The following is a 26,882-nucleotide window of genomic DNA, read 5'->3' on the forward strand; positions in this document are numbered from 1 at the left end:
GCTGGTGGGACCCAACCTCGGGTGTTTGCGAGCCTTGAAAAAAGAGGAGGGAAAAACAGGCTCCCCCGATTCCCCACTGCGGGGGCTCTCCATCACCATGGACACTGGGGCTATGAGCCAGGTCCCGAGCTCTTCCGTGCTGGGCAGGTTGTGAGACATTGGCAAAGTCACCACCAGTCCACCCAGTGGATTCCCCGTCAGAAGAATGGAGCCGAGGAGGCTGTGAGCCTGAACACACTTCACCAATCACCAGGCCCAAAGTGACAGTCTGTCACTTTTATTCTATTGATTATTCTCCTGTGTTTATAATGCGGGCGGCGGGGTGGGGATTTCTTTAAAATGCTTCTCCTGGGCCTAAAGAGCCTCCCCACCCAGTCCCCATCTGAGGGAAGGGGCAGAGCATACACGCCCCCTGGCATCTCTGGAGAGGAGGAAGGATGGGTGGGCAGGAGGGGCTGCCCCTAAAGGGCTCCCCAGGCTGGCACTGCTGGGCCTCTGCCCCACTCAGTCCCTGTTGACCGCCCCCCGAAAGACGAATCAAAACCAGAAAAGAGCAAAGCATCCTCTGCCCCAGACCCTTGGGGCTGGGTCTCCCCCAGCCCTGCCACTTTCCTACCAACAGCCTCCTCTCCTCTCTGGGAATCTTGTCCCTCCTTCTCCATCCCCTTAGCACCGGCCTCTGCTCTCGTGGGCACCTCTGTCCCAACTGCCTGGCTTTCCATGCCACCTGGGGGTGCCCTGAGGTTCATCCTTCCTGCCTGTCGTCTAGAAGGCCCGGGGCGCTCACTGAGCTCACTCCGCTGGCTATGGCACCATGTGTCAGCCCTGCCTCGAGACAGGACACTGTCCTGGGGGTGTCCACAGCCTCCCACTGGGCCTGCTCCCACAGCTCCTCAACAGCCTGCCTAAGCCCGGTGGCAGCTCAGGCCTCCCTCTCCCGGGCCTCTAATCTTGCCTCCCCAGGAAGGGCGGCCCAGTGCCCCCTCCATCAGGAGCGGGTCGCGGAGGTGACCTGGCAGGCCCCTCACAAGTACATCTTCATGGCCTCGTGCGTCGTGGGGCAGTAGCGGGCATGGAGCTGGGCCAGCAGCGCCCTGGACGTGGCCTCGAACCGCGTGCCCTGGCTCTTCTTGTTCCACACGTGGACAGCATAGGTAGCGTTGAGCAGCCGCGGCAGCTCCTCGGGGCTGATGTCCTCAAAGTACTTCTTCCAGTCCTGCCAGGGGATGGGGTAGAAGGCCTCGGGGGGCAGGGTGGTGACGCCGCGGCAGGCGCGGCTCTCGGCCAGGCTGCGGATGGAACACCATTTCTTGAAGACCCGCGTGAGCAGCTGCGGGCCCTGGTGACCCCAGATCCAGCCGTTGTAGTGGTCCACGAAGTCCCGCATGCACAGCGCCATGAACTCGTGCCGGCGCTGGAAGGCCAGGAAGGCGCCGTTGAGGACGTAGCGGGACTGGGTGCCCAGTACGTTGGTCAGGTTCCGCAGGTTCTTGAGAACAATGAAGTCCGTGTCCAGGTAGATGCCGCCGAACTTCCACATGAGTGCGATCCTGGAGGCGTCGGAGAGCACGGGCAGCAGGTAGGGCTCCCAGCGCCCCTGCACGGCCGTGTACCAGTCGGCCAGGGGTGTGTCCCGGAACAGCTCCCGCAGGTCCAGCGGGAGCATCTGGACATTTGGGAAGCAGCTCAGAAGTGAGATGCCCAGGTGCCGGGGCAGGGAGGCGTTGCCACCCGGAAGCCCTTTCATCAGGACCAGCACGTGGGATTCGGGGTGAGTTCTGGCTGCCGACTCCACCGAGCACATGAACAGGAAGTTGGGGTTGGTCCGGTCTGAAGTCTCCAGGAAGAAGATGTTGCCTGGAGCCGGGCCGTGGGAGGGTGGGGTGGGGGGTGCCAAGGTGGGGCAGGGGATCTCTGTTGGCAGGTTATAGAGCTGCCCTTTCTCCCTGGGCTCTCCCACAACGTGCCAATAGATCATGATGGAGACGAAAAACGTGAACTTGAAGCCGATGATGAACAGGGTGCAGACCCGCTGCCTTGGGGCGCCCCGGAGCAGCCGCAGCAGGAGGTCGGGGGGCTTGGACATGGTATCTCCAGATCAGACCAGGAGCTTCCAGCAGGAACCGGCTGGTCTGCAAGAGATGAGCACCCGCCATCAGGGAGGCCGCTGGCATTCCCGATCCACAAGGAAAACGTTTCCTGTGAACATCAGCCAGAGCCAAGGCTGGCTTCCAAGCCCATGGGCTCCTGGGCCCACAGGGGCCAAGGCTTGAACCCCAGCCTGCTGGCTGCTCACCTACGAAATGGGAGCACAGTGGGCCATGGACTGGGGTCTGAGCAGGGTCCCTTCCACTCTGTGACACACCTGTGAGCTCCCCCAAGGACCAGGCCAGTGCCACCCATGGTGTGTAACCATCACAGGCCCAGGCCAAAGTCTGGTCTGCATAAGAACTGTCAGAAGTGATGGCTTCGCCATGTGACACACAGGGCTCTGTTAGGATTGGCAGCCTGGGATTTGAGGCCCAGCTCATGCCCGCCTCAGCTCCATGAACCAGGCCTGGGGATCGTCCAAGGACAGGCCACTGAGGGACCCTGAAGATGTTCAGCATGAGGTCTGGGGCTCCGGCAGGCCCGGGCGCTGGTTTGCCAAGGGCTGCCCAGCAGGTGCACTCACATGGTGCTCGCTCCAGGCACATGACGCTGACTGGTACTACTGCCCTTAGACCTGTCTTTCCTGGTGGCCAGGAACATGCCCAGGTGCCTCGCAGGTGGTTGGAGGAGCAGCAGGCTTGGACCTTGCTCCTGGGGAAAAGACTGTGGGAACACCTGGGAGGCATGAGACCCTAACTCTGCCTGAACCGGCTGTGTGACCTGGGGCAAGTTACGGGGCTCTCTGAGCCTCAGTCTTCCCACCGACAGGACAGGATGCTGGAACCCACTAAAGGGTAACATTCATTCATTCATAATTCGATAAATACTGGCTGTCCATCCTGTCCATGCCAGGTGACTTTCTCAGCATCTCACACATAGGAACATGTGTGGCCCCTTATAACCACCCCCACCCTACAGATGAGGAAATTGAGGCACAGAAGTGCAGTACCTTGTGCAGAGTCCCACAGCCAGCAGTGACAGTGCAGGGGTTAGGTCCCAGGCCACCTGGCTGGGGTCCCTGCTCTCACCACTGCACCGCCCTGCCTGGGAGAGGTGGCTAGCCGATGCACCTGGTGTGTTGGAGGAACTTGGTGCGTGCTGACCTGAACTGTATCGATGTTAACAGCCAGCGGGATCACCATCGACTCAGTGACTTCTACGCTCCGTGACAAAGTCACACCCCTTCTGGCCCTCAGCGAGCCCAAGGGGCAGTTGCATCGTTTCTACTTTAGGTGCCAGGAAACCTGGGCATAAAGTCAAGGGACTGGGTGCAACCTGATTGCTAAGGGGAGCTGAGAGTCGGTCCCCTCCCAAGGACAGGCAGAAGGTGGGGTGGCAATCCACATAGGCTGAGGGTGGTACTGGGAGCCTGGGGCTTGGTAACTTAGGCTGGGCCCTTCCCAGGGTAGACAGCAGGGAACCTTGATGATGTCACTGGCTGGTAACTGACCAGCCTGGGCAGCCCATTGCAGAGAGGTGGGGATCCTGGCAGCCCACAGGCCTCCGGGAGACACGCCCTGGCTCAGCAGCCGACCTTCTTTGCCAACACGAACACGGCCCTTCCACACACTTGCAGCGGCTGCAAATCCATCTGCAAAAGATGGCAAGAAGAGAGTGAAACAGGTCGCCGGCTCTCAGATGCCTCGTCCCCCTGGCCACACAGGCGGGTCAGGCCTGAGACTCATGTGTTCACTGATTCATTCACTCGCTCCACGTCTCAGGGAACGCTCGGGGAATAGGGACAGGCCCTGCACTGGTACCCGGGAGAAGGGGAGAATCAGACACAGCCTTTCCCTAAAGGAGTTCTCAGTCTGGTGGGGGCATCATTTAGAAACAGACAAAGAGGCCAGGCGTGGTGGCTCACTTGAGATCAGGAGTTCAAGACCAGCCTGGCCAACATGGTGAAACCTCGTCTCTACTAAAAATACAAAAATTAGCCAGGCGCGGTGGTGTGCGCCTGTAATCCCAGCTACTCAGGAGACTGAGGCAGGAGAATCACTTGAATCAGGAGGCAGAGGTTGCAGTGAGCCAGTTGTGCCACTGCACTCCAGCCTGGGTGACAGAGCCAGACTCTATCTCAAAAAAAAAAAAAAAAAAAAGCCAGGCACGATGGCTCACGCCTGTAATCCCAGCACTTTGGGAGGCCAAGGTGGGCAGATCACTTGAGGTCGGGAATTCGAGAACAGCCTGACCAACACAGAGAAACCCTGTCTCTACTAAAAATACAAAATTAGCCGGGCATGGTGGAGCATGCCTGTAATCCCAGCTACTCAGGAGGCTGAGGCAGGAGAATTGCTTGAATCCAGGAGGTGGAGGTTGCAGTGTGCCGAGATCGCACCACTGCACTCCAGCCTGGACATCAAGAGCAAAACTCAGTTTCAAAAAGGAAAAAAAAAAAAAAAGATAAAAGGAAACAAAGATGGTGACTCCCTCGGGGAGATGACACATGGTTAAGCACCAAGGATGAGCAGGTCAGATGGAGGAGACAAGTGGTGGCTCCAGACCTCTGCAAGCACCATGGGAACAAGCATCTAGTGTTCACCTGCATCTTCTCTCCCTGGCACCCAGCTAGGTTCCCAGCACGCAGCAGGCACAGGGGAAAACAGCTCACTCTGACCCATTCACTCAACAGCCATCAGGATGCTTTACAAGTACATCAGCCACGTCATTCTCAGCTCAGACCCTGAATGTGAGGCCTTGATCCGCTGGGCCCCATGTGTCCCCCATACCCCTGACCTCATGTTCTGCTTCTCTCCCCGCCACCTGTGCCCCAGCCACAACTGGCCGCCTGTTTCTCAGGCCTCACACGGCTGCTAGGGCCTTGGCACCTGCTGTTCTTCTGTTTGGAGGGTTCTTCTCTCAGATGCCCACTCAAAAGTCCCCTTCCCACCAGGTCCTCCCTGGGCCCCCTGAAATTCCAACTCCCCCCATCACCCTCAGAGCCCCCTCGTTTCCTCATCCTTGCATTTATTCTAATACACGGTACATCCTATTTATTTGCTTTGGTTGTCTGTCTAGAACATAACCCCATGAGGATAGGTATGTTTTGTGTTTTGTTCAGCTCTGGAATGGCAGAACGGTGTCCAGCTCTTAGTATGCGGTCAATAAATAGTGATTCCATGAGTTAACCAATGAGTGAATTAATGATCGGTAAATGAATGAATGAGTGAACGAGTGAGTGACCAGCAAGAGTGAAGCAATGAGTTTGTAGATCACTGTGTGACCAAGTGGGCCAGTGCGAAAGGTAGGGAGCAGAAGCCAGGTGAGTTCCCTGGGATGCGGGTAGCAAGGGCAGGGCTGTGGTGTAAACCAAGACATGGTGCCCCCTGCCCCTGTCTTTCTTCTGCAGGCAGAGGGGCTATTTTGGTCGTAAGGACTTTTAACCCCATGTGAACCACGCGGATGGGTGGACAGTTAGAGGGCCACTAGCAGCAGTAGGAGCCTCTGCCCGCTTGGGGGCCCCGAGTGCTGGCCTGATCTGACTCCATGGTGTGGGTGGGGTCCAGGCCCACTTGGAGGGGCAGGATATGTCGTCGGACCACAGTTGGGGGTGCCAGACTCAGGCCACGCCATATTTGGTGTCAGAGCCCAAGACCCAGGAATAGAAACTGTGTATGGGGCCAAGTTGGCCGCAGCCCAATATCCGGGTGACCTCAGGCCCAAAGCATGCTCCTGGCCCCCGAGACGGGCCTCGCAGTTGTGGCCCTATGTCCCGGGCCTTGTCAGCTGGGCCTGGCACACCCCTGCTGCCTGCCCCTGCCTCCAGGCTCACCACATCCCGCCCTGTCACCAGGGAACCAGGGAGCTATTCCCAGTTAGCCTGTTACTGTGGCCACTCGCCTGCTCTAAGCCCATCCATGGCTCCCATCGCCAGGATCCCCCATAACTCATCTAAGGCAGGAAGTGAGGAGAGCGGAGAGGTGCAGGGCATGGCCGGGCACGGTGGCTCACGCCTGTAATCCCGGCACTTTGGGAGGCTGAGGCGGGCGGATCATGAAGTCAAGAGATTAAGACCATCCTGGCCAACATGGTGAAACCCCGTCTCTACTAAAAATACAAAAATTAGCTGGCGTGATGGTGCTCGCCTGTAGTCTCAGCTACTTGGGAGGCTGAGGCAGAAGAATCACTTGAACTCGGGAGGCAGAGGTTGCAGTAAGCTGAGATCGCGCCACTGCACCCTAGCCTGGCAATAGAGCGAGACTCCATCTCAAAAAAAAAAAAAAAAAAAAAAATCGAGAGGTGCAGGGCAATGGAGACAGAGGGCCAAAGGCTGGGTCAGACCCCTACCAGCCAGGTTCTTGGCACCAGCTCTGCAGGCCCTAACTAGGGGCATCAGCATCAGGGGCCAGGCCCAAGAGCCTAGAAAAGGCCCTCCAAGCTGGTGCTTTTCATCCCTACACGAATTGCACCCTCACCTGTCCCTGCAGTAAGGGCGCTACCCCTCCAGCCCTGTGTCCAGCCCAGCTCAGCCTAGCACTGGCCAACCATGACCCAACAAAACGGAGTCCGCACTGAGCCCTCCATCCAGGCTGAGTGCTGACAGAGAGGCTTCCAGAGCACCACGGTTGTGCCCTTGGAGATTCTGATGTCCCGACGGGAACACAGAGGCCCCGAGAGGCAAAGGTGTCAGAGGCGTGTGAGCCAGACCAACACCATCTTAAATAGGAACTGAGTAAAATGAGGCTGACACCTACTGGGCTGCATTCCCAGACGGCTAAGGCTTTCTAACTCACAGGGTGAGACAGGAGTTCGGCACAAAATACAGGTCATAAAGACCTTGCTGATAAAACAGGTTGCAGTAGAGAAGCCGGCCAAAACCCACCAAAACCAAAATGGCCATGAGAGTGACCTCTGGTCGTCCTCTCTGCTACACTCCCACCAGCACTGTGAGTTTACAGATGCCATGGCAACGTCAGGAAGTTACCTTATGTGGTCTAAAAAGGGGGGCATGAATAATCCACCCCTTGTTTAGCATATCATCAAGAAATAACCATAAAAATGGGTAAGCAGCAGCCCTAGGGGCTGCTCTATGGAGTAGCCATTCTTTTATTCCTTTACCTTTTTTTTTTTTTTTTTTTTTAAATGACGGAGTCTTGCTGTGTCGCCCAGCCTGGAGTATCATGGCCCGATCTCGGTTCAATGCAACCTCCGCCTACTGGCTTCAAGCAATTCTCCTGCCTCAGCCTTCTGAGTAGCTGGGATTACAGGTGTGTGCCACCATGCCCGGATGATTTTTTGTATTTTTAGTAGAGATGGGGTTTCACCAAGTTCGCCAGGCTAGTCTTGAACTCCTGACCTCAAGTGATCCGCCCACCTCGGCCTCCCAAAGTGCTGGGATTACAGGCACGAGACACTGCGCCCAGCTCCTTTACAATCTTAATAAACTTGCTTTCACTTTGCACTGCGGTCTTGCCCTGAATTCTTTCTTGCCCCTTGGTGTGAGTGACCACGACCCTCGTGTCACTCTCGGTCACGTCACTCAACATTTCCTTCAATGCCCTTGGTCATGGGCCTGGCCCGGGGAGCTGACTGAGGACTTGGAGAGCCCCACGCAGGGCAAGGGGAGGGCTCTGGGTCCCTGTGAGGGCAAGGGACGCAGGACTGCACAGAGGGAGATGTTGAGCTGTGAGGCTGTCATTGCCACAGGGGCCTTGGCCAGTCCCATAGGAGCTCTGCAGCTGGGGTGGCCTTCAGAGATGATTGTTCCAAACCAGAGTGGGGGCTATGATGGTTAATTTCATGTGTTAACTTGACCAGGCCACAGGGTGCCCCAATTAAACGTTACTCCTGGGTGTGTCTGGGGGTGTTTCCGGATGAGATTACCATTCGAATGGCAGACTCAGGAAGCATATGGCCCCCAGTGTGGGTGGGCCCCCAACCCTCGAGGGCCTGAGTAGAAGGAAAGGCTGAGGACGGAGGAATTCGCTCCCGTTCTCCTGCCTCACTGCTGAGCTGAGATGTCTTATTTCATCTTCTCATCGACTGGTTGTTTATTTGGAGAACCCCGACTAACCCAGGGGCCTACACCAACACTGGCCCGCAGTGGGTCAGTGGGGATGGGCTGCTCCTGAGGTAGGGGGCAATCCACCCAGGAGACGGGGGCTCCAGGGCTCAATGGTGGGACCAGATGGAGCCACCGCACCCAGCGCAGCCCTCGTCCCCTGGAAATGATTGTATGTGTTTTCCGTTGTCTCAGTCCTAAGGGACAAGGGCTCCTCGCTCTCATTCTGTTCCTGGTGCTGACGCAGGTTCAGCCGACAGCAGGAGCTCAACAGATACTGAAGAGATGAGGAATGGCCCTCCAGGAGAGCCAGAGGCTATTTCCACTCTTCTCATGTTCTTGGGGTCTCAACAAGAGGGCCCAGGAACTGGAACTCCAGGAGCAAAGCAACGGTCGGGTGGTGGGAGGCCAGCAGCTCATTCAAAGGTGGGATGTGGGGAGAAACAGGCCCAGCAGTGGCCAAGGGGGGGCGCATCAGTGACCATGGCTGGATCCTGCTGTGGCTTCCAAGCCTCTCCAGATAAGGAGCTGGCCCCTGTGCATGGCCAGGCTGGGGTGCGGCCACCCCTGCTGACTTGTGATTGTGACCCCAGACCCCTGAGGTGTAAGACACCAGCGCCAGGGTCACACGGGTGCTCCCACTGCGTCACCAGCCATGTGACTGCAGTCAGGCCATGCTCCTCCTCTGAGCTTCAGTCTCTCTGCCAACGAAATGGGATTTACTCCACTTTGGAGGGATGGAGAGAGGCAATGCATCTCCAGGGCCCAGCCCACGGAACAGGCCCTCCACAGATGTGGCCACGGCCATTGCGTCATAGGCCTTTCCTCCAGCAGGGGAACTGGTGGGTATCTGTGTGCAGAAGTCTGTGATGGGGCTGGAAGGGAAGGACCACTCAGGATAGTGTTTAAGGTCAGGACGCAGGGACATGCAGCCAGGACGTAGCATGCTCTTTATCACGCTCCCAGTCCCACAGCTGTCACCAACTGGAGGGTGAGAGCCTGCCATCCCTGTCCCACGGTCATACTTGCCTCTAGTGGAGCCAAATCGGGTCCCCTCCCCAGCCACCTCCACCCTTGCCTGGTCAGACAGGGACCAAGGTGGGCTTCACCCCCAGGGTCTCCCAGCTCATTGCCTCACGGCTTCCTTCCTGAGCAGGACTTTATGTGGCCAGGCCTGGAGGACAACGACCCACACCAACATACCTGAGCTTCCTTCCTTCCTTCGCACCTGCTAAGATTTGGCAATGTGACCTTGGACCCACCTCTGCCCCTCCCTGGGCCTTCACTGTCCGTCAAAGGAGGGGGTGGGCTCCTTGGTCTTGGAACTCAGAACCCCCTTGGTGTGAAAACTCAATGCCCAGAGCTTCCAAACCCTGCTTGGAGGGCCCAGTGTCCTGTTCCCCATCCCTAGCCCCCACAATCTTTCAGGGCACAAATAAATATAATATTTCTACCCGAGAAGTAAGAATGACAGTTTTTAGGAGGAAGTAACTGGCATAAGAAGGACTGTTTTTGTGGCCGGGCGCAGTGGCTCATGCTTGTAATCCCAGCACTTTGGGAGGCCAAGGTGGCAGATCATGAGGTCAGGAGTTCAAGACTAGCCTGTCCAATATGGTGAAACCCCATCTCTACTAAAAAATACAAAAATTAAATTAACTGGGCATGGTGGCGCATGCCTGTAATCCCAGCTGCTCGGGAGGCTGAAGCAAGAGAATTGCTTAAACCTGGGAGGCGGAGATTGCAGTGAGCCGAGGTTGCACCACTGCACTCCAGCCTGGGCAACAAAGTGAGACTCTGGACTCAAAAAAAAAAAAAAAAAAAAAAAAAGAGAAGGGCTGTTTGTAAGAAGGGCAGAAGGGCTCTTTTCAGAGCAGAGGTTACAACATATTCTTCCTCCCAGGCCTTTAACGCCTCAGAAGCCAGGAATCAAGCAGGCGGTCTTGCTCTCTGGGTGGACGTTACAAAGAGAAAACTCAGGGAGGTGGACTTCATTCCAGGAGGAATAAGTCAGCAGCTTAGTTCTGAATTTTCCCCGCAAACTCCCAACCACAGGTGAGTGTGGCCCAAAGCACCTGCGAGCAGCAGACATGGCAATGGCAGGGTGGGGAGCAAGGGGGTGGGGGTGGGGGATGGGGGGTGGGGAGGGCTCAGGAGTAGAAGACCCCAGAAAAGGCCACTTCTAAAAGGGAGATGGCAGAAGGCAGGAGCTATGGCCAGAATGAACTGGGAGTACTCAGGGCTGGAGGCAGGTGACCTCTTGAGACAGGTTAGGTTCTGGAGGTGAAAGAGGAGTGGACACAGAGAAAGGCCATATTTTAAAAGCACAACCCATTACCATGGCAACAGAGGAGGGAGCCTTTCACCAGAGAAACCCAGAGAACTGTCCTGGCTTCTCTCCCAATTTCCACCAAAACCTCTTGTTAATTGCCACTCCAGGAAAATTCAACTAATTCAAATATGGAAAAAAATTTAAAGGTATAAAACAAAACAAAATGGAAACGGGGATGAGGCGCACGAATACTCGCTTATATATAAAGAAAATTCACTATGAAAATATTGCCACAAGGCCGGGCGCAATGGCTCACGCCTGTAATCTCAGCACTTTGGGAGGCCGAGGTGGGTGGATCACTTGAGGTCAGGAGTTCGAGACCAGCCTGGCCAATAGGGCAAAACCCTCTCTCTACTGAAAATACAAAAAATTAGCTGGGCATGATGGCGCGCACCTGTAGTCCCAGCTACTTGGGAGTCTAAGGCAGGAGAATCATTTGAACCCAGGAGTTAGAGGTTGCGGTGAGCCGAGATCGTACCACTGCACTCTAGCCTGGGTGACAGAGATGCTCTCAAAAAAAAAAAAGAAAAAGAAAAAGAAAATACTGGCACAAGACAAATACAAATTCGAATCCAAAATTACAGCATGAATTTAAAAATAAAAACACTTTAAAAAGTAATTCCAGGCCAGGTGCGGTGGCTCACGCCCGTAATCCCAGCACTTTGAGAGGCCGAGGTAGGCAGATCATTTGAGGTCTGGAGTTGGAGACCAGCCTGGTCAACAAGGTGAAACCCCATCTCCATTAAAAATACAAAAATCACAGCCTGACCAATATGGTGAAACCCTGTATCTACTAAAAATACAAAAATTAGCCAGGCGTGGTGATGTGTGCCTGTCATCCCAGCTACTCGGGAGGCTGAGGCACGAGAATCGCTTGAACCTGGGAAGCGGAGGTTGCAATGAGCCAAGATTGAACCACTGCACTCCAGCCTGGGTGACACAGACTACATCTCAAAAAAAAAAAAAAGTTGGCCAGGCACAGTGGCTCAAGCCTGTAATCTCAGCACTTTGGGAGGCCAAGGCAGGAGGATCACAATGTCAAGAGATCGAGACCATCCTGGCTAACACGATGAAACCCCGTCTCTACTAAAAATACAAAAAATTAGCCGGGCGTGGTGGCGGGCGCCTGTAGTCCCAGCTACTCGGGAGGCTGAGGCAGGAGAATGGTGTGAACCCTGGAGGCAGAGCTTGTAGTGAGCTGAGATCGTGCCACTGCACTCCAGCCTGGGCGACAGAGCGAGACTCCATCTCAAAAAAAAAAAAAAAAAAAAAGTTTCACCCACTGATCTGGAAGGAGAAAAAGATTTTTAGATTAGATTTCAAGCATAACCTATAACCTATCTCTATTCTCTATTCAAGAGACATACCTTAAACAAAGTAATTTAGAATGGTTAAAAATATAAGAACAGCCAGGTGCGGTGGCTTACGCCTGTAATCTCAGCACTTTGGGAGGCCAAGACGGGTGGATCACCTGAGGTCAGGAGTTCGAGACCAGCCTGACCAACAAGGTGAATCCCATTCTCCACTAAAAATACAAAAATTAATTGGGCGTGGTGGCAGGTGCCTGTAGTCCCAGCTACTTGGGAGGCTGAGACAGGAGAATTACTTGAACCCGGGAGGTGGAGGTTGCAGTGAGCCGTACTGTACTCCAGCCTGGGCGATGGAGTGAGACTCTTATCTCAAAAAAAAAAAAAAAAGAACAAGCAAAGATATAAAAGCAAATGCTGGGGCAATAATCTTAATATAAAATGATGCAAAATCACAACAAGCCTCACTAAATGAGCCAAAGAAGGGCAATTTATTATGCTAACAGTATAATTCATAATGCATCAAATAATACTGCAGAAATTTTCAGAATAGAAAAATTACAGATACTAGGATAAATATATCAAAACACTAACAAGAGATTTTAATTTACCACTTTCAGTCCAAGAAACATTAAGTAGCATAAACAGAAATAAGAATTCAGAAGACCCAAATAAGATAATCAGTAAGGTACTATAATATTTCAAACTCTCTACCCTAGTGACAGATACTGTGCTTTCCTTTCAAGAGCTGAGCTGATTGAACAGTCATGAAATCTAACCACATTCAGTCCAAAGAAAATGTCAATAACATCCAAAAATATTTTAAAAATTCATGATTATGAAGCAATATGACTATAAATTAATTTAAAAATTGGGAATTTTTAAAAAAATTGTATCTATGGGATTCCTAGCAAATAAAAATAACAAAAACATCAGGCTGGGCGTGGTGGCTCACGCCTGTAATCCCATCACTTTGAGAGGCCAAGGCAGGCGGATCAGTTAAGGACAGGAGTTTGAGACCAGCCTGGCCAACATGGTGAAATCCAGTCTCTACTAAAAATACAACAAATTAGCCAGGCATGGTGGCACACGCATGTAGTCGGGAGGCTGAGGCATGAGAATTGCTGGAATGGGAGGCAGAGGTTGCAGTGAGCCGAAATTGCATCATCATTTTCTACCCTGAGCGACTGAGACTCTGTCTCAAAATATAACACCACCACCACCACCAACAAATACCAAAACACCAAGTATCCATATCTACAGGATACAGCTACAGCAATCATCAGAATATTTTTAGCCACCAGTGTATGTAACAATTAAAACAGAAAGGATAAAAATAAATAAAGCACCAGTTTAAAAATGTTAGAAAAAGAACCACAAAATAAAACACAGAAACAATGGCTGGTCATGGTGGCTCCTGTCTGTAATCTCAGCATTTTGGGAGGCTGGGGTGGGAGGATCGTTTGAGACTAGCCTGGGCACCCCAGTGAGACTGTCACTACAAAAAAAAAAAAAAAAAAAGGCTGGGCGGGGTGGCTCACGCCTGTAATCCCAGCACTTTGGGAGGCTGAGCCGGGCAGATCACCTGAGGTTGGGAGTTCAAGACCAGCCTGACCAACATGGAGAAACCCCATCTCTACTAAAAATACAAAACTAGCCAAGTGTTGTGGCGCATACCTGTAATCCCAGCTACTTGGGAGGCTGAGGCAGGAGAACCCAGGAGAGGGAGGGTGCAGTGAGCCAAGATGGCGCCATTGCATTCTAGCCTGGGCAACAAAAGTGAAACTCCCTCTCAAAAAATAAAAAAATTTAGCCAGGTGTGGTGGTGTGTACCTGCAGTGCCAGCTACTCAGGAGGATCACCTGAGCCTGGGAAGTTAAGACTGCAGTGAGCCATGATGGTGCCACTGCACTCCAGCCTGTATGACATGGCAAGACCCTGTTTCGAGAAGAGAAGAGAGAGAAAGAGAGAGAAAGAGAGAAGGAAGGAAGGAAGGAAGAAAGGAAGGAAGGAAATGAAGAAATAAATTAGGGAAGAAATAAGCAGTAGAACTAATAAATAAGGTAAAAAAGCTGGCTTGTTGGAAAAAAGCCAGTAAAATACACAACCACCAACTAACCTAATCAAGATAGGAGAGTGGGGAGAAAGCTTCCCATACAAACTAGGAAATGCCAAATGGGAAAATAACCAAATAAGCAGATAATTGTTTTAAAAAATAAGATAGTACTTAGCAAATAAAATTTAAAGCCTGAATAAAATAATTTCTGGACAAAAATAATAAATCAAATGGATCCCAGAAGACATAGCTAATCTACACAGGACAACTTCCACATTAGAAACAGAATTATAAAAGGACTACAATTACAAAACAAAAGCACCAGGGCAAAACATTTTGGGAGGGAATCCTGGAAAACTCTGAAATAACAGATAATGTTTAAACTGTTAAACAGCAACATATAGAAAGGAAAATTAAAAAAATTTTTTTTTTTTTTAAGACAGGGTCTGCTGTCACCCAGGCTGGAATGCAGTGGCACGATCATGGCTCACTACAGCCTCTACTTTCCAGGCTCAAGTACATGATCCTCCCACCTCAGCCTCCTGAGTAGCTGGGACTACAGGCACATGCCACCATACCAGGTTCATTTTTAGTAGAGATGGGGTTTCACCATGTTACCCAGGCTGGTCTTGAATTCCTAGGCTCCCACCTGCCTTGGCCTCCCAAAATGCTGGAACTACAGGCATGAGCCACTGTGCCAGGCAAAAAAAAAAAAAATTAAGTAAAGCAAATACTTAAACCAAAACCTGACAACGGCTTCACAGAATATCCTTCTGACCAATTTCACTTATGAATATTATTGTAAAAATCCAAAATAAAATATAAGCAAATAGAATTCAGCAGCACATTAAAATTAAATGGACGCCAAGTACGGTGGCTCATGCCTGTAATCCCAGCAGTTTGGGAGGCTGAGGCAGTTGGATCATTTGAGGCCAGGAGTTTGAGACCAGCCTGGCCAACATGGCAAAAACCCATCTCTACTAAAAATACAAAAATTAGCCCAGTGTGGTGGGGCACAACTGTAATCCCAGCTACTCAGGAGGCTGAGGCACGAGAATCGCTTGAGCTTGCGAGGCACAGGTTGCAGTGAGCCAAGACTGCACCACTGCATTCCAACCTGGGTGGCACAGTGAGACTCTGTCTCAAAAAATAAAACAAATACAAAAATGGGGGTGATTAAGGAATGCAAGTGGGGTTTATTCAAAGAATGCATGGATGGTTCAATATAATTAGGAAATCATGAATATAATTCATCATATTAAATAGATCTAAGCAGAAAAATCATCATCCCCAGTGACACCAAAAAACATTTAACAAAGTAGCCAACACTTAGTAAATTACAAATCAATGGACACTTCCTCAACAAAATTATATAGATTAACACAGAAGCCAGGAACCAGCTTCATACTCCAGAGAGTACGAATACACAGTTTCATACATGGGCACTAATATTAAGCTCAGGGAAGACACAGATGCTGCCACCACCATCACTACACTGGGTGTATTCATCAGAGGAATTTGACAAGAGAAAGAAAACCCAATAGAAATAGTTAAAACTGGCCAGGCGCGGTGACTCACGCCTGTAATCCCAGCACTTTGGGAGGCTGAGGCAGGGGGATCACAAGGTCAGGAGATCGAGACCATCCTGGCTAACACGGTGAAACCCCGTCTCTACTAAAAAATACAAAAAATTAGCCGGGCGCGGTGGCGGGCGCCTGTAGTCTCAGCTACTCGGGAGGCTGAGGCAGGAGAATGGCGTGAACCCAGAAGGCAGAGCTTGCCGTGAGCCGAGATCGCGCCACTGTACTCCAGCCTGGGCGACAGAGCGAGACTCTGTCTCAAAAAAAAAAAATAGTTAAAACTATTGCTATTTTCATATGATATTATTGTATACCTGGAAAAGTCAAGATAAATAATTGAAAAAGTAAAGCTAAAGCACACTGGAAGATGTTAGTATAAACACACACACTTAAATATAAATAACAAGTCACTAGAAGGTATGGTAAAAGAGAAGACCCCGCTTACAACAACAGCCGCAACACTCAGGGTTAAACTTAACAAAAGATATTAAACATCTATGTGAGGCCGGGTGCAGTGGTCCACACCTGTAATCCCAGCACTTTAGGAGGTTGAGGCAGGCAGACTGCTTGAGCCCAGGAGTTCAAGACCGGCCTGGACAACATGGTGAAACCTCATCTCCACAAAAAAATACAAAAATTAGTGCAGCATGGTGGTATGCACCTGTGGTCCCAGATACTTGAGAGGCTGAGGTGGGAGGATAGTTTGAGCCCAGGAGGGGGAGGCTGCAGCGAGCCAAGATGGTGCCATCTCACTCCAGCCCGGGCAACAGAACAAGACTCCAGCTCGAAATAAATAAATAAATAAATAAATTAATTAATTAATTAATTAAAACAATGCAGCCTTGTGGCTCACGCCTATAATCTTAGCACTTTGGGAGGCCAAGGCTGGTGAATGGCTTGAGCTCAGGAGTTCAAGACCAGCCCGGGCAACATGGCGAAACCCTATCTCTACTAAAAATACAAAAAAATTAGCCAGATGTGGTGGTGCACACCTGTAACCCTAGCTACTCAGGAGGCTGAGGCAGGAGAATTGCTTGAACCTTAGGGATGGAGGTTGCAGTGAGCCAAGATCACACCACTGTACTCCAGTGTGGATGACACAGCAGGACTCTGTCTCAAAAAAAAAAAAAAAAAAAAAAAAAAAGACAACCTGGGACAACTTAAATGCAGCTCACATCACATAAGTCGAATTTTTCTAATATATAAAGAGCTCCCAGAAATCAATAAGAAGACCAACACCCCAAAACAAAATGGGCCAAAGACAATTCACACACATACAAAATTATGACCTCTAAACAAGTAAGCTAGAGGAAGGATCTTTTTATAAGTAAGAGAAATGCAAATGGACATACTCAGATAGCATCTCTCACCTATCAGATTAGCAAAAACCCAAAACACTTAACACATTCTCTTGGCAAGGCTGTGAGCAAACAGGCATGCTCATACACAGCCAGTGAGCATGCAAACAGTGCTCAGCGCAATTTAACAACATCTGTCTCACTCTGGGGCTTTATCCTACAGATGAATGACATTTGCACAAGGTCACAGGTTTGCAGTTGCAAAAGATTAGAAACAACCCAAGGTCTTTCTTGAAGAGGCTGATTAAATAAACAATGATATAATGATAGCATGGAAATGGGCAGAGACCAATGCTGCTTTTACTCATTGTCGTCTCCCCTGGGGCCAGCACAGATCCTACCACATAGTAAGTGCTCAATACATATTTTCTGTATTTTGTTTTTTGTTTTTTTTCCACCCCCGAGTCCCGCTCTGTTGCCCAGGCTGGAGTGCAGTGGCATGATCTTGGCTCACTACAACCTCCACTTCCTGGGTTGAAGAGATTCTCCTGCCTCAGCCTCCCGGGTAGCTGGGACTACAGATGCGCGCCACCATGCCTGGCTAATTTTTGTATTTTTAGTTTTATCACGTTGGCCGGGCTGGTCTCGAACTCCTGACCTCAAGTGATCCGCCCACCTTGGCCTTCCAAAGTGCTAGGATTACGGGCGTGAGCCACGTGACTGATCTCAGTACATATTTTTTGAAAGGATGAGTAAATGATACCAGTCCTGCCCACAAAGCCAGGATCAAATGTGATACCTAATCCTGGGAAATGCCTTTTGCAAACTATAAACTCTACACAGATGCAAATTACAGCTGCCTCATTATTTGAAGGTACAAATCAAGTCACATGCCTTTAGCTCTTCATGGTAAAGTACCTGACTACTTGCCAGTCCCAAGAGCGCCTTTCTTCCTTCCCCAAGGCCACCCTTCCCTCCCAGGGTCACTCTAGCTCCGCACAGGAAGCTGGATCTGGCTGGGTGGGGCTGGCTTCTCAGGGGCACAGTGAAATTCCCTGCAACCCCTCCACCCGGTTTTATCTCAGTTCAGAAAGCACTGAGTGACCTTGAATCTGGGCTCCTACACTTTCACTCTGGACACATGCACACACACACGTGGGGATATCCTGTCGTGCCAGGCTGCCTGGATGCGGATAAGTTTTCTGACTTAGTCACTTGCTATGCACGGAGATCCCAGAGATGCAAGTCGCAGGGAAAGCTCTTCACAGGGAAATCTTGCCTGGCAAATGCAATGCCCATGGAAAGGGCATCTAGAAATCTCTGCCTGAGTTAGTAGAGTCCTGAGTTCGTTCTATTTGAAAGAAAGTTTCCACGTTGCTTCACTTTCACCTGTTTTACTGTCTTAAAGATTAAAAATAACCAGTAGCAAGGCCGAGTGTGGTGACTCACACCTGTAATCCCAGCACTTTGAGAGGCCGAGGTGGGTGGATCGCTTGAGGCCACAAGTTCAAGACCAGGCTGGCCAACAGGGTGAAACTCCATCTCTACTAAAAATACAAAAATTAGCTGGGCGTGGTGGCGGACGCCTGTAATCCCAGCTACTTGAGAGGCTGAGGCAGGAGAATCACTTGAACCCAGGAGGCGGAGGTTGCAGTGAGCCACCGCACTCCAGCCTGGGCGACAGAGTGGGACTCCGTCTCAAAAAAACAACAACTACAACAAAAATAGTAGCAAAAGAGAGTGTTCATCCTCCCCCCGCTCCCCCAGCATCACCTACTGTGTGTTCTTGTCATTAACCATCTTTGCTAACTGGATACTGCCTGAGAAGGGGCCTGTCTTCTACATCCTGCTCTGTAGCCTCCCCCTCAATTCTGAGCCTCAGTTTCTTCATCTGTAAAATAAAGAGCTGAGAAAAGACAATCTCTTAGGACCTTTCTAGAAAGATCTTCCTAATCTGGTCTCCTGGCACCACCTCTGTCCATTCCATCAGGAGCCAACATCACTGACCTCTTAGAGCGGCTCCGTGCCACCTGCCCCCTTGGGTCAAGGCCAAGGGTGCAGAAGACAAAGAAATCAGGAGGTGACAATTCACAGGTGAGAGTTTCTGCCCAACCTCGTGCAAGAAGTCATCCTGGAAAGAAACCAGACAAGTCCCCAGCACTGCCCTTAGCACCTCGACTGTTCATCCAACAAGTGCCCGGGCGCCAACGTTGCGACGGCCCCTCTCCAAGGTCAGGGAATATGTACCACAGGAAAGAGAAGGATTGTCTTTGGCTTCATGGAGCTGACATTCTAGTAGGGGAAAATTAGTGAAGAAATACATTAGGTGCTGTCTGGGCGAGGTGGCTCACACCTGTAATCACAGCATTTTGGGAGGCCGAAGCAGGTGGATCACCTGAGGTTAGGAGTTCGAGACCAGCCTGGCCAACCTGGCAAAACCCCACCTCTACTAAAAATACAAAAATTAGCCAGGCATGGTGGTGGGCACATGTAATCCCAGCTACTTGGAAGGCTGAGGCAGGAGAATTGCCTGGACCCGGGAGGTGGAGGGTGCAGTGAGCCAAGACCGTGCCATTGCACTCCAGCCTGGGCAACAAGAGCGAAATTCCGTCAAAAAAAAAAAAAAAGACAGACAGACAGACATCAGGTGTTGGCTGGGCGAGGTGGCTCACACCTGTAATCCCAGCACTTTGGGAGGCTGAGGTGGGAGGATCTTGAAGCCAAGAGTTCAATACCAGCCTGGGCAACACAGGAAGACCTCATTTCTACAAAAAATAAAAATAAAAAAATTAGCCAGAGGCCAGGCACAGTGGTGCATGCCTGTAATCCCAGCACTTTGGGAGGCTGAGGAAGGAGAATCTTGAGGCCAAGAGTTGCGTGGGCAACATAGGGAGACCACATCACTACAAAAAATAAAAATAAAACAATTAGCCAGGCGCGGTAGTCCCAGCTACTCAGGAAGCTGAGGTGGGAGGACTGCGTGAGCCCAGAAGGCTGAGGCTGCAGTGAGCTATGCTCATACCACCACACTCCAGCCTTGGCAACAGAGCAAGACTCTGTCTCAAAAAAAAAAAAAAAAAAAAAATGGCAGGAATGGTGGCTCCCTCCTGTAATTCCAGAATTTTGGAAGGTCAAGGCGGGAGCATTGCTTGAGCCCAGGAGTCCGAGACCAGACTGGCAACATAGTGAAACCCCGTTTCTTCAAAAAATACAAAAATTAGCATGTGCCTGTAGTCCCAGCTACTCGGGAGGCTGAGGTGGGAGGATGGTTTGTGCCCAGAAGACTGAGCCAGGGTTTCATAACTGCACACCAGCTTGGGCAACAGAGCAAGGTCCTGTGTCAAAAAAAAAAAAAAAAAAGATCAACCTAGCCAACATGGTGAAACGTCGTCTCTACTAAAAATACAAAAATTAGCCAGGCATGGTGGCTGGCACCTGTAATCCTAGCCACTCGGGAGGCTGAGAATCGCCTGAACCCAGGAGGCGGAGGTTGCAGTGAGCCGAGATGGTGCCACGGCACTACAGGCTGGAAAAAAGAAAAAAAGAAAATAAAGAAAAGGAAAGAGAAAAAGAAAAGAAACAAAGAAATACATCAGGGGGTAAAATGTGCCAGGAGAAAAATGCACTCAGGGAGATGGGCTGCAGGGCAGGGGCTACTACATACAGTTGGGTTAGGGGGTGCCACTCTGAAAAGGGGACATTTGCGCTGAGGCCTGAAGGAAGCCAGGGAACACACTGTTGGGCCCTGGGGGAAGTGACTCAGGGAGGAGGAAGATCAGGGATTGCAAAGATCCAGGGGCGAGTGTGGCTGAGTACTGAGCAAACAGCAGAGTATGTGGGGTGGGGGGTTCCAGGACAGGAGGTCAGAAAGATAAGGGGAGGGTGGGCCACAGGGGGCCTTGAGAGCTGCTGAAGGACTTGCCTTTTGATTGGGATGATTTTGGGAGTGCTACAGTGTGACTTATGTCTTAGAGATCTAAGAAAGCAATACAGCTTCATACCATAAATTCCAAGGCAACATTGTATCCCATCTTAAGGCGGTTCCTGCCTTCATTTCATACATTTCCTATCTTGACCACCAGAAATGTGGTTTTGATCTTTTTGGCTTTTATAAACAACACCATGGTAACCATCACTTCCATCTTTGAGCATGTCCTTAATTACTACTATAGGATTGGTTCCTAGAAGTGAGCCCTCTGGGTCAAAGGAAATGTAATTTAGGGCTGGGCAAGGTGGCTCATCCCTGTAATCCCAGCACTTTGGGAGGTGGAGGTGTGAGGATCACTTGAGCCCAGGAGCTCCAGACCAGCCTGGGCAACATAACAAGACTCCTTCTCCGCAAAAAATCAAATTAAAAAATTAGCAGGGAATGGTGGAGGGTGCCTGTGGTCCCAGCTACTCATGAGCCTGAGGTGGGAAGATCGCTTGAGCCCAGGAGGTTGAGGCTGTAGTGAGCCATGATTGCACCAGTGCACTCCAGCCTAGACAATAGAGCAAGAACCTATCTCAAAAATTATATTTAAAAAAAAAAAAAAGGTAACTCCTGGAATCAAGCGATCCACCCCCTTCAGCCTCCTAAAGTGCTGGGATTACTGGGATTACAGGTGTGAGCCACCACACCTGGCCGGAAAGATACAATTTTTTTTTTTTTTTTTTTTTGAGATGGAGTTTCACTCTTGTTGCCCAGGCTGGAGTGCAATGGTGCAATCTCAGCTCACTGCAAACTGCGCCTCCTGCGTTCAAGAGATTCCCTTGCCTCAGCCTCCTGAGTAGCTGGGATTACAGGCATGCACCACCACACCCAGCTAATTTTGTATTTTTAGTAGAGATAGGGTTTCTCCATGTTGGTCAGGCTGGTCTCGAACTCCCGACCTCAGGTGATCTGCCCGCCTCAGCCTCCCAAAGTGCTGGGATTACAGGTGTGAGCCACCGCGCCCGGCCTCAGAAATATAATTTAAATCTTCAGATATGGAGCCCTAACCTATTCTCTCCCACTCCTACTCCAGGCTCAGGGCACACTTGCCTCACCACAGGCTCTCCCAGGGCATAGGAGGGCGAATGGGGTGCATGACGGTCCTCTCCACCACTGGGGTGAGTGGCAAATGTGATCTCACTGTTGTTTCTGTTTGCACTGCTGACGGGGTGAGAAGGCTTCTCCAGTGTTGAGTTAACATTTATTAAAAGCTCACTGTCAGGCCTGGAGCTGTGTGGTTTAATAATAACAATGGTGTGTATTTTCTGAGCACTGACCATGTGCAGCTGTTGGTCAAAGTGGTTTTCTGCTTTGACTTTGACTTGTTTAATCCCTCACCATCCTGTGTGGCAGGTCCTCTTATGATTAACTACAGTGTAAGTGCAGAGGAAACCAAGGCCTGCTGGGCAGCGGCAGAGCGGGGTTCAAACACCCTTTGCTGGGGGAAAGAGGTCTGTCTCTACCTGTGGCCCAGCCTTATTTGCCTGGGACTGCACCAGGGCTAGCGGCTCAATCTCACTGTGGCCAATAGGAGGCGCTTGACTCTGAGACTCAGTCTCCTTGTCTGTAAAATGGGAATAACAGAGCATGGTGGCTGAGAGGGTCTGGTAGGTCAGGTAACAGTGTCTGGCTTAATGGGTAGAGGCCTACCCCCAACTGAAGGGGAAGGAGCAAATGATGGTCACAGATGACTGGGGCTCTCTGGGTCCTGTACCTATCTCTGGGACAATGACTTTCAAACAGCGAAGGTGAAGACAGACACTCTTCCTGTTTCGCTCTCATGTGCTGGTACACCTGGCTCCCCGTCTGCCAGCTCAGACTGCACAGCGTGACTGCAGAAGGCTGTGGTGCTCCTGCTGGAGAAGGCTTGTGGTAGGTGAGAGTGCGGGCACAGGGGAGGGTATGCGGACACTGGTCTGGAGGGGAAGGGGGCTCCCCTAGTCCTGTGGCCAACTGCACAGCTGGAAGCTCCTGCACCCCCAGGATTTGTCCAGAGGGAAGACAAAGGCGGCAGATAGGAGAGGAAAAGGCGCTTATTCAAAGAGCTGCCACTTCTCGATAGCTACAAGAAACAGAGCCTCGGAGAGAAGAGCAATTCCCAAGGGCATGTGGTTGGTATGTGGAGGGCCTGCTTTGAACCTGGCCCTGCATGGACTCACCCTGAACTAGGCTCTCTCCTCCCTGCGTAGTCATCAATGGGAGTGTTCACACCTGCTCCCTCCCAGGGAGGAAGCACCTAGGACTGGGGCCCTCCCCTCTGCTGACTTCCAGCTCCCTCTGGGGAAGATCAAAGCCAATTCATCAAGTGTCCCCCCAGCCCCTCCCTCCTGCCTCCTGTCCTCACCAGCCCAGGAGGATCCTTGGGAGCAGCACTGCATCCTCCCACCTCCTCAGTCCTCGGAGACCTCAGCCTATCAACCTGTCCCTCCTTCTCCTGGGCCTGAGGGAGCTGAGCTCTCTCTTCTAGCTTTCCCATCAGCTCATAAATGCAGCCAAGTCTCCCTCATCAGAAAGCACACACACAGATAAAGTAAAATAAAAAACTTGCTGCTCCTCTCTCTCTCACAGACATACGTCCACACACACACCCATGCACGCACAAACACACCCACAAATAAGAGCCAAATGATAAACTGGGGAAAGATCCTTGCCACACAGAGATGAGCTCAAACCAATCAATAAGCGACACACAAAGAACCTGGCTGCTCATACTCTGACCCAGGAATTTCATTTCTAGGAAATACGAAGAAATATCTAGCTGGGTCTAGATACAGCCATTCTAGGAAGTTCATACACACTGATTACCAGGTTAGTTCCTTTCCAGGAAAGATCTGGCCATGTATAAATGTATGCAGGAATTCAATGTAACATTATCAAAAAGAGCCAAATATATTTTTAAAAATTCAAAAGAGATCCAATAACTCAACATGACGTAGCAAAATGCAAGCATTGAAAAATATAAAAAGTGTTTGCGATGAGGAATGCTCATGAAATTATACTAATGGAAAAATATTTTATATAGACTAGATATGCAAATATGGAAAAAGGTGTTATTTTATTATTATTTATTTTATTTTATTTATTTTTCTTTTTTGGAGATGGAGTCTTGCTCTGTTGCTCAGGCTAAAGTGCAGTGGCGCCATCTCGGCTCACTGCAATCTCTGCCTCCCAGGTTCAAGTGATTCTCCTGCCTCAGCCTCCTGAGTAGCTGGGATTACAGGCACGTGCCACCATGCCTGGTTAATTTATTGTATTTTTAGTGGAGATGGGGGGGGCGGTTCACCAAGTTGGCCAGGCTGGTCTGGAACTCTTGACTTCAAGTGATCCATCCGCCTCAGCCTCCCAAAGTGCTGGGATTACAGGCGTGAGCCACCGCACCCGGCTGGAAAAACGTGTTTTTAAAGGTCTGGCAAAAAAAAGGCAAATGTTGACAATAATTATCTACAAGTATGCAAACAGGAATGGTTTTTCCTACTTCTTTCGGTTAATTCATTCAAACAGTATTCAGGAAGCACCTGCTAGGTGCCAAGCCTGGCACTGGGCTCTGGGATCTGGAATCTGGACAAGGGTCCTTCCCTCCAGGAGCTTCCAATCTGGAGGGAAGGATGCGGTGAGCCAGTGAAAATGCAGGGTGATCAACAGGAGTTTGTGAGCATGCCTAGCAGGTCCCCAAAGAAGGAGGCAGCTGGTGAGAGTGAGAGGAGGTGCACTTCAGAACTCAGATGGTTGGCTTGGTGGTGGAGCCGTCCACCTGTCACCACCTTCCAGGACCTGCATCCCCAGCTGAACTGCATCCTTGGAGGTCTGAACCCAGTGGCCCTGTGGCCAGGTGGGCTTGGGAGTTGCTAGCTGGGGCTGATGTGGTAGTTCACAACCTCCTGGTGTTCCACACAAACCACCTGGAGATTCTGCCAATACTGCCCCGCACTGGGGTCCCAGGGCCCATCACACGAACTGGAAATTAATGGACCCATTAACCTAGCAGCTAGAGGGCTTCAATTAGTACTAGGAAACAAAACACATTTTGTAGATGGCTGTCCATTTCGGAGTTTGTCCTCTAATACTGAGCTGTCCTAGTAGACAAGAAATGACAGGCACCCAAGGCATTAGAAAAATGTTTGAGAGAAAAACTAAAGACAACATTGGGTGTAGTGGTGTGTGCCTGCAGTCTCAGCCACTAGGGAAGCTGGGATGGAAAGATCGCTTGAGCCTAGCAGTTTGAGGCCGCAGTGAGCTGCCACAGCACTCCAGCCTAGGTGACAGGGGGAGACCCTAAAAAACAAACAAACAGAAAACTAATGACAGAGAGGATTCCATCTCTTCTCTTCCTTTCTTTTCCTTTATATTTTGTTTTCCTTTATTCCTTTGATTTGGGGACCCTCTTTTTGGGGGTTTCATCTATGGAAACACAGTGTAGCAGGGTTTTGGGTCCTGGAGAAGGTTTGAGGCTGGAGAGGGCTGTGGGAAATCTTGAGGGAGGCCTGGCTCCATCTGCACTCTGCTATGGGACCCTGGGCAGGGTGGCTCCCCCATTCTTTGGGAGGAGGTGACAAAGGGAAAGTCTTTGGGCAGCTGGTGGCGGGAACGGGAAGGCCAGACCTGGCCTGAGACACACCGGGTGCAAAGGGATTATTTGCTGAGTGCAGGGTAAGTGACGTGACCCCAAGGGGCCTTAGCGGAACAGTCAATCACTCGACGTTGGCGGAGGGGAGGAAGCGGCAGAGAGGGTGTCGTGAGGGAAAGGTGGGTGCAGGGGAGATGGCGCTTTAACCCACTCAGGGCCAGAGGCTCAGCCGAGACTATCCAGGTGGGAACTTGTCCCTCCAGATGACAGGTGATGAAACTGAGGGAAGGGGACTCGCCCTGGCAGTGAAACGGGATGGGCGCTGGGACCAGGTGCCCCAGCAGAGCCTCTCCCAAGCCCAGTTCCGCTCCCGCTCAGTCCTCAACCTCCCCCAGCTGGAGAGGAGGGAGGGGAGCCTGCGGATCCGAGGCGAGCGCGGAGGCCGGGCGACTCCAACCGGCTCGCGCTGTGCCCAGCTCGTACCCGGACCGTTTCCCGCACGGGGAGGGCCCTTCCCGCTTCTGGGCAGGTCCAAATCCTCACCCTTCCTAAGGCCGGCGCCGACGCTTCCAGCCCGGCAGAGCCCCCTCCTGCCGGCCGCTCTCCATCCCCTTCCCCAGTCGCATCCGCTCCGGGGCCAGCACCGCCCGACGCCCAGGCCTACCCCGGACGGAGGGGCGCGACTCGCCCACGGTGGCCGGGCAGAGCCTGCCTCGAACCCGGCTTCTCCCCGACGCCCCCTCTCCAGCCCCGGGACCCAACCGGGTGGGGCTGCCCTCGAGGGCTCCGGAGCCAGGCGCGTCCTGCCCGCGAGGGCCGGGGCTCCGGGTCCAGCCGCCGCGCTCCACTTCGGGGCGCAGCTGGGGTGGAGGCGGTGGCCGGGACCGCCGCGCGGGGTTCGTGCGCGCACAAATGTCGCCTCCAGAACAGGTGGCCCGGGCTAGGGCGGCGGCCCAGCCCCTCCGCCCCTGCCCCTGCCTTCCCGAGGCGCCTCCTCCCCACTGCGAGCCGCAGGATCCACCAGGAGCCCCCGCCCCCCGCAACCTCGGCGCGGCCCCTCGTACCTCTAGCTCCAGCGGCGGCGGACAGCGGGGCCCCGGCGGGCGGGCGGCGCGGCGGCCGGAGGGCAGTGCCTGGGGCCCAGCGGGAGGCAGCACCGCCCCTCCGGCCCGGGGCGGGGTCAGCGCCGCCCCGCCCCGCCCGTCCCTCCCTGCCCTGCGGGTCCCGGTCCCCAGAGCCCCTGCTGGGTCCCCGCGACCCCGCCCGCGCGCCCTCGCTCCTCCCCGGGTCGGGTGCGGACCGTCCCCAGCCCGCTGGCCAACAGGTAGGGAGCGCTCCCCGGCCTCCGCGCCCCAGTACTACGGGTTACCATCCCGTCTTCCCCATTGAACTGATGAGAAAACTGAGTTTCAGAGGGTTGAGTACCCCGATATTCTGCAGTGGAGAAGGGACGCTGTCACCCCTGGGACCCGGGTCGGCCTGATCCCACCGCCTCCTGCCGGGACCGTGCTAAGGGCGTTGCCTGCATCACCCCAGTGTTTGCGGAATTGCAGTTATTTGCTGTATCCCTAACGCCGCCCCGTCCTTTCTCTACTCCTTCTCCTCCTCACTCTCACGTCGCCC

At 52.1% G+C, this 26,882-nt stretch overlaps 1 protein-coding gene across 9 annotated transcripts; it reads right to left on the minus strand.

The window, feature by feature from the left end:
* Positions 1-261: 261 nt before the first annotated feature.
* On the minus strand, positions 262-26,821 carry A4GALT (alpha 1,4-galactosyltransferase (P1PK blood group)). Of its 9 annotated transcripts, none has more exons than XM_054469998.2 (3): positions 26,685-26,821; positions 3,602-3,742; positions 262-2,132 (listed from the first exon to the last, which is right to left on the minus strand). In XM_054469998.2, the coding sequence occupies exon 3, from the start codon at positions 2,084-2,086 to the stop codon at positions 1,025-1,027; it is 1,062 nt and encodes a 353-aa protein (XP_054325973.2). In that variant the 5' UTR covers positions 2,087-2,132; positions 3,602-3,742; positions 26,685-26,821; the 3' UTR covers positions 262-1,024. The 9 variants fall into 9 exon arrangements, with proteins under 9 accessions (XP_054325973.2, XP_063519050.1, XP_063519048.1 ...); XM_063662980.1 differs by having other exon boundaries at positions 3,101-3,742; positions 26,685-26,808; XM_063662978.1 differs by having other exon boundaries at positions 3,255-3,742; positions 26,685-26,765.
* Positions 26,822-26,882: the final 61 nt, after the last annotated feature.

This window comes from Pongo pygmaeus, chromosome 23 (genome assembly GCF_028885625.2).
Source record: "Pongo pygmaeus isolate AG05252 chromosome 23, NHGRI_mPonPyg2-v2.0_pri, whole genome shotgun sequence".
In the NCBI taxonomy this organism is placed as follows: domain Eukaryota; kingdom Metazoa; phylum Chordata; class Mammalia; order Primates; family Hominidae; genus Pongo; species Pongo pygmaeus.